This window comes from Bubalus bubalis, chromosome 23 (assembly GCF_019923935.1).
Source record: "Bubalus bubalis isolate 160015118507 breed Murrah chromosome 23, NDDB_SH_1, whole genome shotgun sequence".
NCBI classification, from domain to species: Eukaryota; Metazoa; Chordata; class Mammalia; order Artiodactyla; family Bovidae; genus Bubalus; species Bubalus bubalis.
In genome coordinates, this window is record NC_059179.1 from 33,330,666 (window position 1) to 33,345,717 (window position 15,052).

At 48.6% G+C, this 15,052-nt stretch overlaps 1 protein-coding gene across 7 annotated transcripts in view; it reads left to right on the forward strand.

Annotated features, from left to right (window-relative positions):
• Positions 1 to 15,052, forward strand: part of VTI1A (vesicle transport through interaction with t-SNAREs 1A) — a 383,913-nt gene that overhangs the window by 355,679 nt on the left and 13,182 nt on the right. For 3 of the 7 annotated variants that reach the window (XM_025274367.3, XM_006043956.4, XM_006043957.4), the window contains one exon: positions 12,234 to 13,949. The exons of 1 other annotated variant lie outside the window; for it this stretch is intronic. In XM_025274367.3, the coding sequence (XP_025130152.1) occupies positions 12,234 to 12,380 (147 nt within the window). In that variant the 3' untranslated portion in view covers positions 12,381 to 13,949. Of the gene's footprint in view, positions 1 to 12,233; positions 13,950 to 15,052 lie in introns of those variants that run through there. 3 more of the 7 variants (XM_006043958.3, XM_025274371.2, XR_003106259.2) reach the window with 1 other exon arrangement.

Genomic DNA, 15,052 nt, shown 5'->3' on the forward strand with positions numbered 1-15,052 from the left:
GCTTCTCTGGAAAGTAAGGGAGGTGGGGGACTCTCGGCCAGGGAGGGGTTGGGGAGTGGCTCGTTCAGGAGGGCAGTGAGCTTGCTTCACAGTATAGGGCAGGCCCCGGCAGAGTGAGGAAACTCCCGCAGGACACCCAGCAGGAGCTGCAGACGGGAACCAGGGAAGCCTTCCTCTTTCCCTGATGCTGTTGAGGGATTGGGTCTTCAGGCATTTACCTAGCAGAGAGGGGCTGAAAGGGCACAGTCAGTCTGCCAGTGACCAAAAAAAGCTGATGAGCTATGCTCCTGAATAGAAATGAATATTATCTTAGTAGTTCACAGTGTGTTTACGCCAGGCACTGAGTAAAGAGTTGACTTCAGTTAATTAGTGTTCTAAGCTAGCAGCAAAAGTTAACTTGCGTGCCCAATTTCTGTGTGTGTGGAGAAGAGTGTAAAGATGAAGATGTCCAAGACTGGCCTTCAGACGACCAAGGCAAGTCTGACAGAGAACGTGAGACACACCAGTTACATAAATAACCACTTTATTATGTGTGTGTCCAGCAGGGGTGGAAGATAAGACTGGAGAGGTGGGCTGGGGCTTCAGGGAACTCCTTTGTCCAAAGAGGCATGATATAATCTCCACCTCATGGGATTGTGGTAAGGGTTCAACAAAGTGTAGAAAATGCCGGAACAGCACCTGGCTGGGAGTCCACATCCCAGATGAGCTTGTGGGTATGGTATGGCTGCAGCTCTCGTCGCTGTCACTCATGTTGCTGTTGGCATCACCATGGCAACCACCCTGTGACAGTGTGAGGAGGAATCTCCGGAGGGTAGAGCTGGGTGGGATTTTCCAGCTCTGGGGTTCACGAACTTTGACATTTCTTGGATTTGGGACTTTTTAAACAAGGAGGATTGTCCACTTTTGACTTTGCCAAGTAAGAGAGAGTAGTTTCCAAGGAGAGAGCACATTTCCAATGTCCAAACAAGGACATTGGAGGGAAAAAACGTACCATCTGCTATCACCGTCACTCCATAAAGTAAAGGACATTTGCACACAGAAACAGTAGGAAGGACACAATCTCAGGGAAAAGGGCAGTCCTTGAAATCAAGTAATCTGGTTTTAGGACTTCGCTGGTGGCTCAGATGGTAAAGAATCTGCCTGCAATGCGGGAGACCTGGGTCAGAAAGATCCCCTGGAGAAGGAAATGGCAACTTATTCTAGTATTCTTGTCTGGAGAATTCCATGGACAAAGGAGCCTGGTGGGCTACAGTCTGTGGGGGTCTCAAAGAGTTGGACACAACTAAGGGACTAATACTTAATCTGTCCTTTTTTTTAAAAAAAAAAAAAAAAAAAGGAGGCTCCTTGGTCGTTCTTTCTTCATCTTCAGCTTCTCCCTGGCGCTTGGGAATCACTGTTATCCATCCTTCCATGCCCCTCTTCACTGGGTTGTACATAAAGTTCCTCCAAGTTTTTCCGTAAGATGTTACTGAAAACCTGAACAAACATTTTAGCCAACCCAATATATAGACATGGCACTGGGCTGGGCTCAGTAAGAGACTGATAGGTTCCGAGCTGTGTTCCTGGATTTTGCTGAACGTTCCCTGTTGGCAGAAGACGTATTTCGAGTCACTGTGATGTGTGGTTGCCGTAGTGCCCCAGCCACTCTCGTGAGAATGAGGATCACGGTGAACCAGGAACGGGCCTGGGGGTCTGAAGACGTGGCTGTGCCGCACAGGGTTGACCTTGGGCATGTCCCTCCACCTCTCAAGGCCTCCGGGTCCATGACTCTAAAACTAGAGTGTGGAGACCTCTCCAGCTCCGGGAGTCTGCAAACCTGGGAGAGATTACATGTAACTTACCTATCTACAGCAACCTTCTTTCATTTTCTTCAACTGTTTTCCAAGCCCTTTGATTGAAGCAAGCTGCCCTGATCCTCTCTGAAAGCCTGGTAGCCAGCAAAGCTCTCCAGGCCCCCTGCCGTCATCAAGTCCATATTTAAGAATGGCAGCAGGCCGCATGCCCGGGCTGAAATGTGATGTGTGTTTGGCCCCACAGAGTGCGGTGTAACCACACACCACTGATCAGACCCTGGCGGACTTATCAATGGGCTCTGACAGGTACTTGCTGGCTGCCTTCCCGGGCTGGGAAGGTCTCAAGCCAGCCAAAGGGATGCCCTCCCTTTGCCTTTGATGTTCATGAGGCCACCTCAGAGGGAAGGCTCGCCCTGCCAGGGACAGTGTTACCGTGAGACCCAGATGTACCAGCCTGTGGGATCGAGAAGTCTGGTGGGCTTGGGGTGGGGGTGGGGGGAGCACCACCTCCTCCACCCCACCCAGCCCCTGGAGGCTCCACAGGCAGCTCCTCCAGCTTCTGACCACTTTTCTCCTGCCTGTCCCCCCTCCTGAAAGTGCATTTCCTTTCAGAGAATGACTTGCCAACTGCACGCATATAAAGGCTTTACCTTTTCAAAGTGCTGTATAATCTTTAATGAGCTAATCCTCTTCTCCCTGGGGTGGGTGGTGAACGGGCTCCTTTTGCTCGGGGAAGAAACTGGAGGGACTTGCTCCAGGTCGCTTCAGGCCAACCCAGGATTGTGAGTGCACAACCAATTGTCCCCAGCCCCTAATGACGGCCTTTGTTGTGAGGCTTCTGTAATTGATTGCTCTTGGTGACACTGTCAGCTCCCACGGGGCAGGGGCTCCGGGTTTCTTTTTTTCTGCTGAGGGACTTGGCCAGACCTGCTGTCCCCATCTGCACAGCATGCAAGGACCACAGTCTCCAGCGGAGGAGAACGTGCCCTCGATAGCTTTTAGCTTTGAGTCCAGGAGTACGCAAACCACTGATAGCATGCAAAACCTAGCCCCCTGTCTGCTTTCGGATGGCCCGTGAGATAAAAATGGTTTTGGCACTTTTAAATGGCTGGAAACCCATCAAAAGGAGAATATTATTCGATATGGGAAAATGACATGAAATTCAAATCCCAGGGTGTGTAACGAAAGTTTTATTAGAACACAAGCATACTCCCTGGTCCACACATGGCCTAGGTCTCCTTTTGCACCTCACAGGCAGAGTCGAGTAGTTGCAACAGAAGCAGTATGGCCCACAAAGCCTAAAACGTTTACCATCGTGGGTTGTATTGTGTGTTCACCGCTTCCTCCCATGCCCTTCCCCCAAGTCCATATATTGAAGTACCTCAGAACGTGACCCTGTTTGGAAATAAGATCTTTGCAAAAGCAGTTGCTTAAGATGAGACATTCCTGGAGCAAGGTAGTCCCCTGGTCTGATATGACTGGTGTCCTTAGGAAAGAGGAAATTTGGATGCAGATATACACACAGGAAAAAACACCATTGGAAGATGAAGGCAGAGATCTCAGTGATGCTTCTCCAAGCCAAGGAACTGCAGATACTGCCAGCAAACCACCAGGAGCTGGGGGAGCGGCATGGAGCAGATTCAGTCTCCCAGCTCGCAGGAGGCTTCAACCTGCCAACACCTTGATCTAGGATGCCCAGCCTCTGGGAAGTGAGACAGTACATTTCAGCCACCCAATCTGGGGTACTTTGTTACTGCAGCTCCAGCAAACTAGTATGTTTATTATCTGACCCTTTCCAGGAAAGGTTTGTGGATCCCTGTTAAATTAAGTAGAAACTTGAAAACAGAGTGCTACTCATCCTCACTCAGGACCTAGCCTCTGTGTGCCACATATGGGTTCCTGTCACTCCTGGGACTTCCCTGGTGGTCCAGTGACTAAGACTCCAACTCCCAGTGCAGTGGGCATGGGTTTGATCCCTGGTCAGGGAACTAGATCCAACGTGCTGCAAGTAAGACCCATCGCAGCCTAAATAAATAATTATTAAAAAAAAAAAAACCTATCCCTCCTGTGTCCTCTTCCCTCAGGACTCATGTATAACTGACCACTTCTGAAAGCAGGTCAGTAAATATGGACTCAGAATGGCAGGTGATGGCTTAGTACGTTGGCCCAGAGATAGCATCTGGCCTTCTTCTTGTTTTAAATGTCTTATCCCAGAGGCAGGAGTCTCTGTGGGAGGAGCCCCCTCCCGTCCCTCATCTCACAAGGCTTTGAGCCACTGCCCACTCTGTTCATGAATGGAAAGCTCATTCTGAGATGAAAGAATCAACTGCTCCTGAAGCTGGTGAGCCCCACAGCTGTATGCAGAGCTTCCAGCGAACCAGACCCGAGCTGTCCTGACCTTAGAGGACAACAAGGGTGTGGAGCAATGGAGAACGATTGGTCATTGTGCAGGCTGAGACCAGACAGTCAGGTTCACATCCTGGTGTGGATGTGAGAACTCTGAATATTCATGTCCCAGGGCTGCTATAACACAGCACCAAAAAAAAAAAAAAAAAAAAAAACTGGGTGGCTTGAAACAGAAATGTGGGCCATGCTCCCTCCGAAGGCTCTTGGGGAGAGCTCTTCTCTGCCTCTTCCAGCTGCCGGTGGCCACACACACTCCTTGGCTTGTGGCAGCCTCTCTCCAGTCTGCATCTGACTTTGCAAGGCCTTCTGCCCTGTGTCTGTGTCCGCTCTTCTCACAAGGACACCCGTCATTGGCTTAGGGCCTACCCTACACCCAAGATGACTTGAACCCAAGATCTTCCACAAATTACATCTGAGAAGACCCTGTTTCCAGATGAGATCAGGTTCTGAGGTGCACTTGGATTTGGGGTGGGTGAGATGGGTGCAGGGGTGGCTCTTCAGTTCAGTACAGTATGGTTGAAAGTGAGAGAAGCTCCAGTCAAACTTGCTGTAATCAAAAGAGAATCGTTTGGCTCCCATAACTAGGAGGTTTAAATGTGACTCTTCAGGCACACAGCAGGGGTTCAAATAATGCCCTTACAATCCATCTTTTTCTCATCTCCTGGCTCCGTGTTCCTCTGTGTTGGCATCGTTCAGGCAGGTTCCTCTCCTGCATGGTGATAAGAATGCCTCCCACCCTCCCTGTGGTGCATGCATGCTCATGCATGCTCAGTCCAGTCATGTCCGATCCTTTGCAACCCTACGGACTATAGCCCGACAGTCCTGTCCATGAGATTCTCTGGGCAAGAATACTGCCGTGGGTTGCCATTTCCTCCTCCAGAGGATCTTCCCAACCCTGGGATTGAACCTGCATCTCTTATGTCTCCTGCATTGGCAGGTGGGTCTTTACCGCTAGCACCACGTCTCCACCCTCCATATCTTCCTCCAACCTCTCTGTGCTAGGCTTCCATTGTCTGTCCAGCCACTCCCAGTAAAGACAGTACCTTTTTCTTGAGTTTTTAGGAAAAGTCCTCATGGGACTCCATCTGGATTGGTTGGTATGCCAATTCCTAAACAAGTGCTCTGCAGGGGCCAGAGAACTAATTAGCTGGGCCTGCCTGGATCACGTGTCCACTTGTGGAGTCAGAGAATGGGAGGAGTGCCCCACCTGAACCCCTGGGGTAAAGCTGGAGATTCCTCCTGAAGACACAGGACCTGGAAGACCCTGGGTGGACGTTATCAGAGGCCATAACAAACACATAGCTGTAGTTCAGAGGCAGCCAGGTAAAGTTAAAGTTAGTGTTAGAGGCTGATACCCAACGAACCATTTCTGCTGCTCCTATTTTCATCTCTTTTTGGTGAAGACTAATGTGGAATTGGGTGCAGACTTTGCCTTGGCCCTTGTTTTTGAAAAGTTCCTTCCCCCACTGCTCTCCTGGTTGCTAAACATCCTGCCAATTGTTACTGTTCTGTCAGAACCCAAAGGTGGGGTGTCATTACTCAGGCCTGGTGGACCAGGCAGGAAAGCGTGTGCTGGACAGGACCCCAAACCTGTGGCGTGTCTTGCCGTCTCCAGCCAGTGAATGCAGGCTTGTACAGAGGCTTAGATGTGACTGGCCTGCTTCATGGTTGCGGGGGAGGGGGAGGCGGTGGTTAAGAACTAACTCCTAAAGCTGTGCGTGTCTACAAGCAGCCCTTACAAACCAGAAAGACAACCACGTCAACCTGCAGGGGAGCTTCATTCATACATTCAGCAAGCATTTTTTTTTTTTTTTTTTTTGAGAATGTCTGTGTCGAGCTCTGTTTTGGCCACTGGGAATACAAAAGACAAAGGAGATTCAGATCGTCAAAGGGTCAGTTTTTGGTTTTTTTTTTTACTGGAGAAACATGCACAGAAACAGAAAATTCATAAAACTGTGTGGTTAGTGGTGAGAGAGGGGCCCAGGGAAATCCAAGAGTGAACAAGGGGTGTGGTTGGGAAATTCTCCTGGAAGAGGTGAGAAAAATATGCCTCCTATAGATCAAGGACTTGGTTTTGGAATCAGGGTGAATCAACCTAAAACTACTTTTTGGTTTCAAATAGCAGAAAATGCAGCTTAAACTGAATTCAGGAATAGAGTTTTTATTTTCTCTTGTAACTAAAAGTCCAAAAGAAAGATGTTTGATAGGTTCACCATGTCTTCAGGACTGGGGTTCCATTTCTCTGCCTTTCCTTCAACTCTGCTATCCTCCATGGGTCAGCTTCTTTCTTAGAGGCTGGCTTCACTCATGAAAATAAAGGGGCTGCAGCAGATCCAGACCTGGCATCCACACAGCACACAGTGCAGGTGACTTCATATTCTAAGCAAACCTTCTGCCATTCACTCAGTTGCTCAGGCCTCATTCACGTGCCTGCTCCTGGTGCAGTAACTGTGGTCAGGAGCGTGGAACACGGTGACCTCTTATCGTAGGTCACAGCTCTGCCCCTGGAGCTAGGGGTAGTGTCAGATGTTTGGAATGGAGAAATGAATGCAGCCAACATGCATCTGCTCTTCATGGGAAGCAGAATGCCCACCTGAGCTTGCTAAAACTTTCATCAGCACACACTGGCATTGGTTATAGCTGAAGTCTTATAACCAAGAAGGGAGCAAAGGGGCTCTCAGCTTCTGAAAACCAAGTGACAAAAAACCTGTTCTTCAAAGAAAGTTGTATCATGCTAAGTCACGTCAGTCGTGTCTGACTCTTTGTGACTCCCATGGACTGTAGCCTGCCAGCCTCCTCTGTCCACGGGATTTTCCAGGCAAGAATACTGGGGTGAGTTGTTGCCATTTCCTCTTCCAGGGGTCCTCCTGACCCAGGGATCGAACCCGCACCTCTTACATCTCCTGCACTGGCAGGCAGGTTGTTTACCACTAGTGCCACCTGGGAAGCCCATATGAGCCTTCATCATACCCTGGCATCTGTGATGCTTTAAACCAAAGCCTCATCTGGCTTGGCCAGTCACCCTATCTTGGAGAACTGGGGCAGGAGTGCATCACCCAGTATAACTGATGCTGCAGTTTCAGTGACCCCCTCAGATCTCACTGGCTTCATACTAGTCCACCATGGGTCATGCTGAGCCCCCAGGGCAATGGTCTTCCATGGGGTGACTTAGGGATCCAGGCAGAAGGAGTGAGTCTCCATCATCCTGAACCTCCACTCCTGGAATGCTGCTGTTGTTCAGTCGCTCAGTCATGTCTGACTCTGCGACCCCATGGACTGCAGCACGCTGGGCTTCCCTGTCCTTCACAATCTCCCAGAGCTTGCTCAGACTCACATCCATTGAGTCAATGATGCCATCCAACCATCTAGTCCTCTGTCGTCCCCTTTTCCTCCTGCCTTCTATCTTTCCCAGCATCTGGGTCTTTTCCAATGAGTCGTCCGGCTGTTCATATCAGGTGGTCATTGTATTAGAGCTTCAGCATCAGTCCTTCCAATGAATATTCAGGACTAATTTCCTTTAGGATCCACTGGTTTGATCTCCTTGCTGTCCAAGGGACTCTCAAGCGTCTTCTCCAGCATCATAGTCACTCAGTCGTGTTTGTCCCTTTGCAACCACATGGACTGTAATCTCTGTAATCTCTGAAATTCTCCAGGCAAGAATACTGGAGTAGGTAGCCATTCCCTTTTCCAGGGAATCTTCCCAAAGCAGGGATCAAACCCAGGTCTCCTGCACTGCAGGCAGATTCTTGACCATCTGAGCCAGTAGAGAAGCCCCTCCCAGAATGTACACCCTCCTAGAACAGAACAAGGGAAAAGCCAGCTGGAGAGTCAAACCCTGAAAGTTAAATGCCTCCACCCACAAGTGACGCCCAACTCTTTTTCTCACACTCCACTGACTAAGATAGGTCACATGGTCACATCTAACATCAAGGGGCAGTTGAGTGTCTGTACCCAGAAACAGAGACGTGCATGGTGGTGAATGTGGAGATGCCTGAGACGGTGGAATTCCTGGTTCCCCCAGTGAGAGAGCGGAGAGCTGTGCCAGGTGCCTGCCTGCCTACTTCCCTTCAACCAGTCTTCTGTGATTCCAGCTGCCACACGCTGGAGCTTGTTTCCAGAGGGGGAGGAGACTGGCAATGGAAAGATTAGCCGCTCCCTGGGTTCCACACAGGGATCAGTATTTTCAATAGTACTTTGTGAGTTCAGCCTCAAAGTAAATGGTTAATTCATCTTGTATCAACAGCACTGTGATTCATAATGTAAACTTGGAGAATCCTTGATGTTTCGGGCCCACATTCCTTTTAATTTGGCTCTGCATTCTTTTAAAGCCACAGCGTGCTCACTTAATAGAATGCAGCATGCAAATGCACAAGTTTTTGCCTGGAGGCAATTTAGCCTGGCTGTTTCAATGGATGTCTTCTTTCAAGTGTATATTCTTTCTTAAATTATTTACTGGGTAAACACACTTTGCATTTTCAAAAGGGAGATTAAGACTGCTTGCTGCAGACCTAGTGGAACATAAAGCCCCCACCTCCCCATCCCCAACCCTGTCCAAAGTTAGAAAGTAGTTAGTTTGGGCTTCCCCCAAAGTTCCTTCTCTGCCTCTCAAGCTGGGAACCCCACTTCCTGGCTTGTGGTTCTGACTCTCTCTGGACTCTGCATTCCTTTCTGCTTCGCCTGCAGCCATACCTGCCAGCAGCCCCCGGCCAGGACTGTACTCCAGGCCTCCTCACAGATGGGGCCCTCCGATGCCAGCCCATGTTTCCCTGTCCAGGCTGGCTCGGTCTTATTCACCCAAGGGCCCCAGTGGCTCACTTTTCTGGTCCTTAAAGGTGCTGTATCCAACACCTTTGAGGCCCAAAGCTGGGTTGGTGGCTGGGCCAGGGTCAGTCTCACTTCCAACTCTGTGAACACCAGTTCTCTTTATTTACTTATTTATTTGCCCCTCTGCACCATTCATCCCAAATATTTGCCAGCCTTTGGTTGAAAGCAAACCTTCTCTCCTGCTGGCCTCTTCCACTGCCAGCACCCGGTTCCATGAGGACCATCCCTTCTCCCCGCTTCAGGCAAAGGGCCCAGCAGTACAGTGTTCCATCTTTGGGGACTTTTTTGTTTATTCTCTTAGTTGCTCAGTCGTGTCCAACTCTTTGTGACCCCATGGACGGTAGCCTGCCAGGCTCCTCTGTCCACGGGATTTCCCAGGCAAGAATACTGGAGAGGGTTGCCATTTCCTTCTCCAGGGGGTCTTCCCGACCCGGGATCAAACCTACATCTCTTGGCATCGGCAGGGGGGTTCTTTACCACTGAGCCACCAGAGAAGCCCTTTGGGGGATTTACCTCAGCTTTTAACCTCAGGTTTTTCTGTGTAGACGCCCTGAGATTTTCCTGCGAAGTAAATTTGCGCCGATTTCTTCTCCATTCCTTTGAATGAAATGACAACAATTGCGGTTCTTTCCTTGGCCTCCTTTGGATGGATCTCCTGGGCACCTACTTGCCCGTTGCCATGACTTGTGCCGGGGCTGCAGAGGTGACGGTGCCAGCAACCGAGGACGCACCAATGTCTTTCGGAACCTCTGTGAGCCCGTGGCACCCTTCTTGGGATCAGGTGTGTGTGCGCTGAGTGAATTAAAGATACGACCCCTTAGGAAAGATCATGAGTGAAACCCACTCCTCCTTGCCTAGAGATGAGGGAAACCCAATTAGGAAGACCAGGAAAGAGCTGAGGATTTAGGGATCCCTGTGTCTTCATTTTTCTAACCATGCCTCAGATTAAACAAGTAACACTCACAGTTAATCCTTTATAAATTAGCATCATGGATGCCTTGGGGCCCTCAACCCACAAATAAAATGGTTGTCAACCAAGAGACACACTACTGTATATTACTTAAGGCAGAATTTTAAAGAGTTTTCATGCTTTTAATCTGTTTCACTGCTGAGTTTCAATTTTGCTGATTTCCTTTGCAAGTCTGATGCGGGTGACTGTGGTAAATAAGAGATTTTGACAGTGACTCGGGCAAACGGGATGGGTAGGGACGGTTCTGAAGACTTCTGCCCCTTCCCGAAAGAAGGGGGGCAAAATCCATTTAGGTTTTAAATCAAGCCACCACATCGCACTGATTAGTGTTCGTAATTAGCCTCACTTTTAACAAGCCGTGAAGTCCCGTTTTTATTTCTCTATTTTGGGGACAGAGGATCTTCCTGGCTCCTGAGTAAATATGGCCTGTTAAGTCTGAATTCGCTGTCATCACAGAAGAATTAATGTCAGGGTGCAGCCTTTCTAGTGGAGAAGGGAAGAAGCAAACGAGACAGATCTTAGCTGAGCCTTACGTGATAAATGAGGACCGGGCGAATCATTCATCTCCTTCAAGGAAAGTGGACACAGGCACTAAAGCAGTTTCGCGGAAGACGTGTCAGCAAATGTGATCATTTTGTAACCTGTCAGGAGGAGAGAGCTGGTCCTTCAAGGGGGGGCCACAAGGGAGTGGGTTTGTCTGATGTGACTGTCTCTGTCCATCCATTTAGGCTTGGGGAGGAAGAGGGTGGGCGAGGGAGAATCCAGCTGAAACCACAAGGATGCTATCATCCTTCTGAGAAAGAAACTCATCCAGAAGCTAGAAAAGACTGTGAACACCTTGTAAAGATTTCTACTCGAAGATGTGAGGTTAGGAGGGTGGGGTCTCTGTTAAACTGGGGTCTGCATGGTCCCACCTATCTCCTCCAATGGGAGTCCCCATCCAGAGTTCTGTGTCTAGACAGGCAGCTGAATTTTTTCTTCTTCTTCTTCTTTTTAATATTTATTTATCTGGCTACGCCGTGTCTTTGTTGTGACATGCAGGATCTTCCATTTTAATTGTGGCATGGGAGACCTGTAGTTGCAACATGAGAACTCTTAAGTTGGGGCATGTGGGGTCTAGCTCCCTGACGAGGGATCAAAGCCCAGGTCCCCTGTATTGAGAGCATGGAGTCTTAGCCACTGGACCACCAGGGAACTCCCCAGCAGACCTTTTTCTTCTTGATATTTGGAGGATGGACAGATGGGGTTTGCTATGAGGTCTTGATGGGATGGACAGCCACCTGGAGGACCCACCAGTCCACCTCTATTTCTGCCTGCTTGGTTTGGTGGGAGTGAGTGTGGGCGAGGCTGTTTGACCCAGCTTCTCTTGGAAAACCTCAGCCAGGGATTGTGATGTTTGACCTCTTTTCTCAGAATGAGGTATCGGATTATGAAACAACTTCATCAGAAGCCCTCTGCAGGCATTCTTGGAGCATGCATCTTCACTCTAGTTCTTCTTCCAGCTCCCAGTTCCCCATCTGTGTTTGGCAGAGCCAGGGCTGAGGGGGCGGGAGTCCCGAGAGGTGAAGCCACCCCCTAACCAAAGTACACCAGGCACCTGGGCCATGTTTTGTATGAACCCACATTTCCATCTTTTTTTTTTTTTTTTTTTGCCACGGAGCACATGTAATGTTTCCTCCTGGCGTCACAGAGCGTGAGCCCCAGTGACAGACGACGGTTTCGTAGCCTGAGCTGCAAGCTTGACACTTGCTTCTTAATCTTGTCCTTTTCTTCCTAAGTCTCTCTTTTACTTTTCCCTGGGTATTTCTGTACAGGTAAGTACCTTACTGTGACATGTTTCCTTAGTCTTTTGCTTTCATGGGAAACACTGAGGAAAAAAAGCGAAGCTTGTCTCACATGTTAAATTAAAAAGAGAAGCTTGCATGGGGCCCTTGATCCCTGATAGATTACTACATGGGACTCAGAACCCAGAAAGCCCTCTGAATCACTGTAGCTTTGCCGTAAGCATTTCTCCCAGTGCTGCGTGACAGTCGAGGTAGAGTCGTTCATTTGCTGGTAGATTGATTGTTTGGAAGCACAGAGCTGCGTGGTCACACACACACACACATTCTTACACACCTCATACCGGGCTCCCAACCCCCACCCATGAAGCCTCCCTTTGATTAGCCGACTTGGTCTTATGTGATCTTTGTCCTCTGTTTATCTGTGTGAATTGTTTTTCCTCCATTGCTCTCCCCTAGAATCATCCAGAACCGGATCCTGATCGTCATCCTGGGCATCGTCCTGGTTATCACCATCCTGACGGCGATCACTTTTTCTGTCAGAGGACACTGATGTATCTGCTCTTCCTTGATAAACATCGACCACGGCTCGTTCTGAGTAATTAAGACAAAATGGTCACATGAATCATTTTCTTGCGCTGACAGGCTCTGAATGACCCTCCCCCTCTCTCTCGCCACTGTTCAGCGGAAGTGCAAAGACTGTAAAAATATTTTGTATTCCTGTTTGCATGTGGGTTGGTTTCCTTTTCTAGGTTTGTCTTCACCCAGATTTGTTCTTTATAGGGGAAGGCGAGTGTTTATTTGCCTTTTGGTAATTTCATCTCCTGACCGGAGCAGCCTGGGTGACCTCCTTGCTTGCCCTGTGGGCGTGGCAGGGGTCCGGGATGGGGAGAGGGCACAGATGAGTCAGTCACGGCGGCTTCTGATGGGCTGTGCTGTTTGTCACACACCTCTTGTCACCCATCAGCCCTTCTGTGATGTCTGAGGATAAAAAATGCAGAGACCAGCAGGGCCAGAGCCACTGACTGGCCCTGCAAACCAGTCCTGTTCCTCCCCAGATGTAATGAATATAGTCCACCTGCCTGAGTGTTTTCATTGTAAAGGTGGGTATTTAAAAGCAGTTGTGCGGGAAATTGACTTAGCACTTTCCCCATTTTTCTATGCGTTGTTTTTGGTTTGGTTTTTTTTTCTTTAAACCCAAGAATATTTTTTGCTGAGTCTGCCCAATATCCACTTTTCACAACTTTGATTACTGGCTTCAGGAAAGATTTCCTTGCCCTCCAAAAATCCCATCCTCCCCAGAATCTGGTGGCAGAGAGTGCCCCAGCTCGGTACTTTCTGGTGGCCTCCTCTCCCCTGACCTGTGTAGGCATCTGTGTATCCTTTCCATCTTAATATTTGTACTGTCAAAAGGAGCCCTCATACATGCAGAGGGTCTGTCAAGGTTCTCTCCACATCCATTCCAGTATGTAAAGAGAACATGAATATTTCAGGAAGAGCAGGAACCTATTCCATCAGTGCGAAATTTCAGATGTGATTGTCAATATGGTATAGTCCTATAGGCTGATCACTGGAAATAAACTTGATGGGAAAATGTCCGCTAACCTCCTTTCAAAGAATCAGGGGTCGCAGTGCGTTACGATAGGACGGCTTGGGTTTTTCACTAACAAATGTGAGCACAGCCTTCCTGAATCCACAAGGTACTCAAACCTCTAACGTGCTTTGTGATTTTCTTTGGTTTCTTCCTGTCCAAGGGAACCAGGGATTGCATTCAAAATTAGTTCCTTTATGATCAGGCTCCAAGTTGCCTGAGCTGAGGTCATTCTCCCCCTAGTCATAACGCGAAATGTGTTTTTCTTAAGACTTCGCAGGCACTTCCAGGGTCCTTTCTATCTTTTGGATATAATTGGGAACTTTGAATCCTTGAAAAGCAAACCTGTTCCCTTCATAAAAAATGCTAACCACCTGTGCCCATGGGCTGAGATCATCTGGATGCAGCACTTGATTTTTTTTTCTTCCCCCAACTCAGAAGAGAACCATTATGGTTTAGAGAGGAAACACACAATGGCAAAATCCACCCGAGAAATTGCACTTATTGAAACAGGCTAGGGCCTGCATGTGTTCAGATAAATCATTTAGTATTGTGTAAATAAAGCCGCAGCCTTTACTTCTCGAGGATGGTGTGGGATTTTGGCAGAGCGCAGTAGCCCAGCAAAAGAATGGGAAGCCTGTACTAATTTTCCTATCAGCTTCAGGGCTCTATCCTGGTAAGAAAATCTTTTATTCTGATAACAGAATGAGTATGTGTGAAACACATCAAAGAAATGATGAAAAAGCAAGGCAACAAGTCATCTCCTTCTCGTTTGGAAACTCTAATTGTGGGGAAGTATTCTACCAACCTTTCTGGTGGCTTCCCTCAAAACAGTTGGTCTTAGCTGAAGTATATAATCGGTTGCCCAGCCACACCTCACTCCTCTAGACTTCCTGAGGCCACCTAGCAAGCCAGGTCGATCTGATCATCTAAACTTGATGGCTTCTAAATATTTCACCTGATGTTCATGTTGAAAGTAGAGGTCGTGCAGAAAAAGGGCGTGGCTTTCTTTCAAGCTCAATGGCAGCTTCTTTGGGGTCGATCTCTTTATCAGCCCTTGCCTGAGACTTTGCCCCAATTCAGCCTCAAGAGTGGGAAGAAGGTGAACAGATAACCCTTGGCCTAACAGCCCCATCACGTCCACCTCGAGAACAACCTCCTAGACCAGGATAGTGAGCACTTTGTAGGAAGCTGGTCCGAAGGCCTCTGTATCCCCGGCTGGCCCTCTCAGATGCTGCAGACAGACTCAAAGGAGCCCCCTTTTAGGGGGAGGAACACTGTTCACCCTGCTTCCCTGGGGAAGGAGGAAAGCCCACCAATTCAAAGCCATTCATAGAACTGTGAAAGGTCCTAGGAACTTAGTACGTAGACCTTGATTGATGAATATCTCTAAAGTCAGGAGCCTTTGTTAAAAAATTGTGTTCAGCGGAAGGGTTGGGGGGTTGCTGGGGAGGAGGAAGAGGAAGGAGGAAGCCCTTGCCATATAAAATTCATGCAGACTAAACAGTTTCCCTGACAGAATAAATAAAGCGGATGCTGTCCTGCTGCAGAATCAAAAGCAATTTAATTAAAGTCTCTTAAGTTGTAAAGAGTTTTAAATGCTCCATGTTGAAGACGAACGCCGGCAAATGCAGCGGGCCTGACGTCAGCTGCCAGGCCTGGACTGGGAGGCCATTTGCTATTCTGT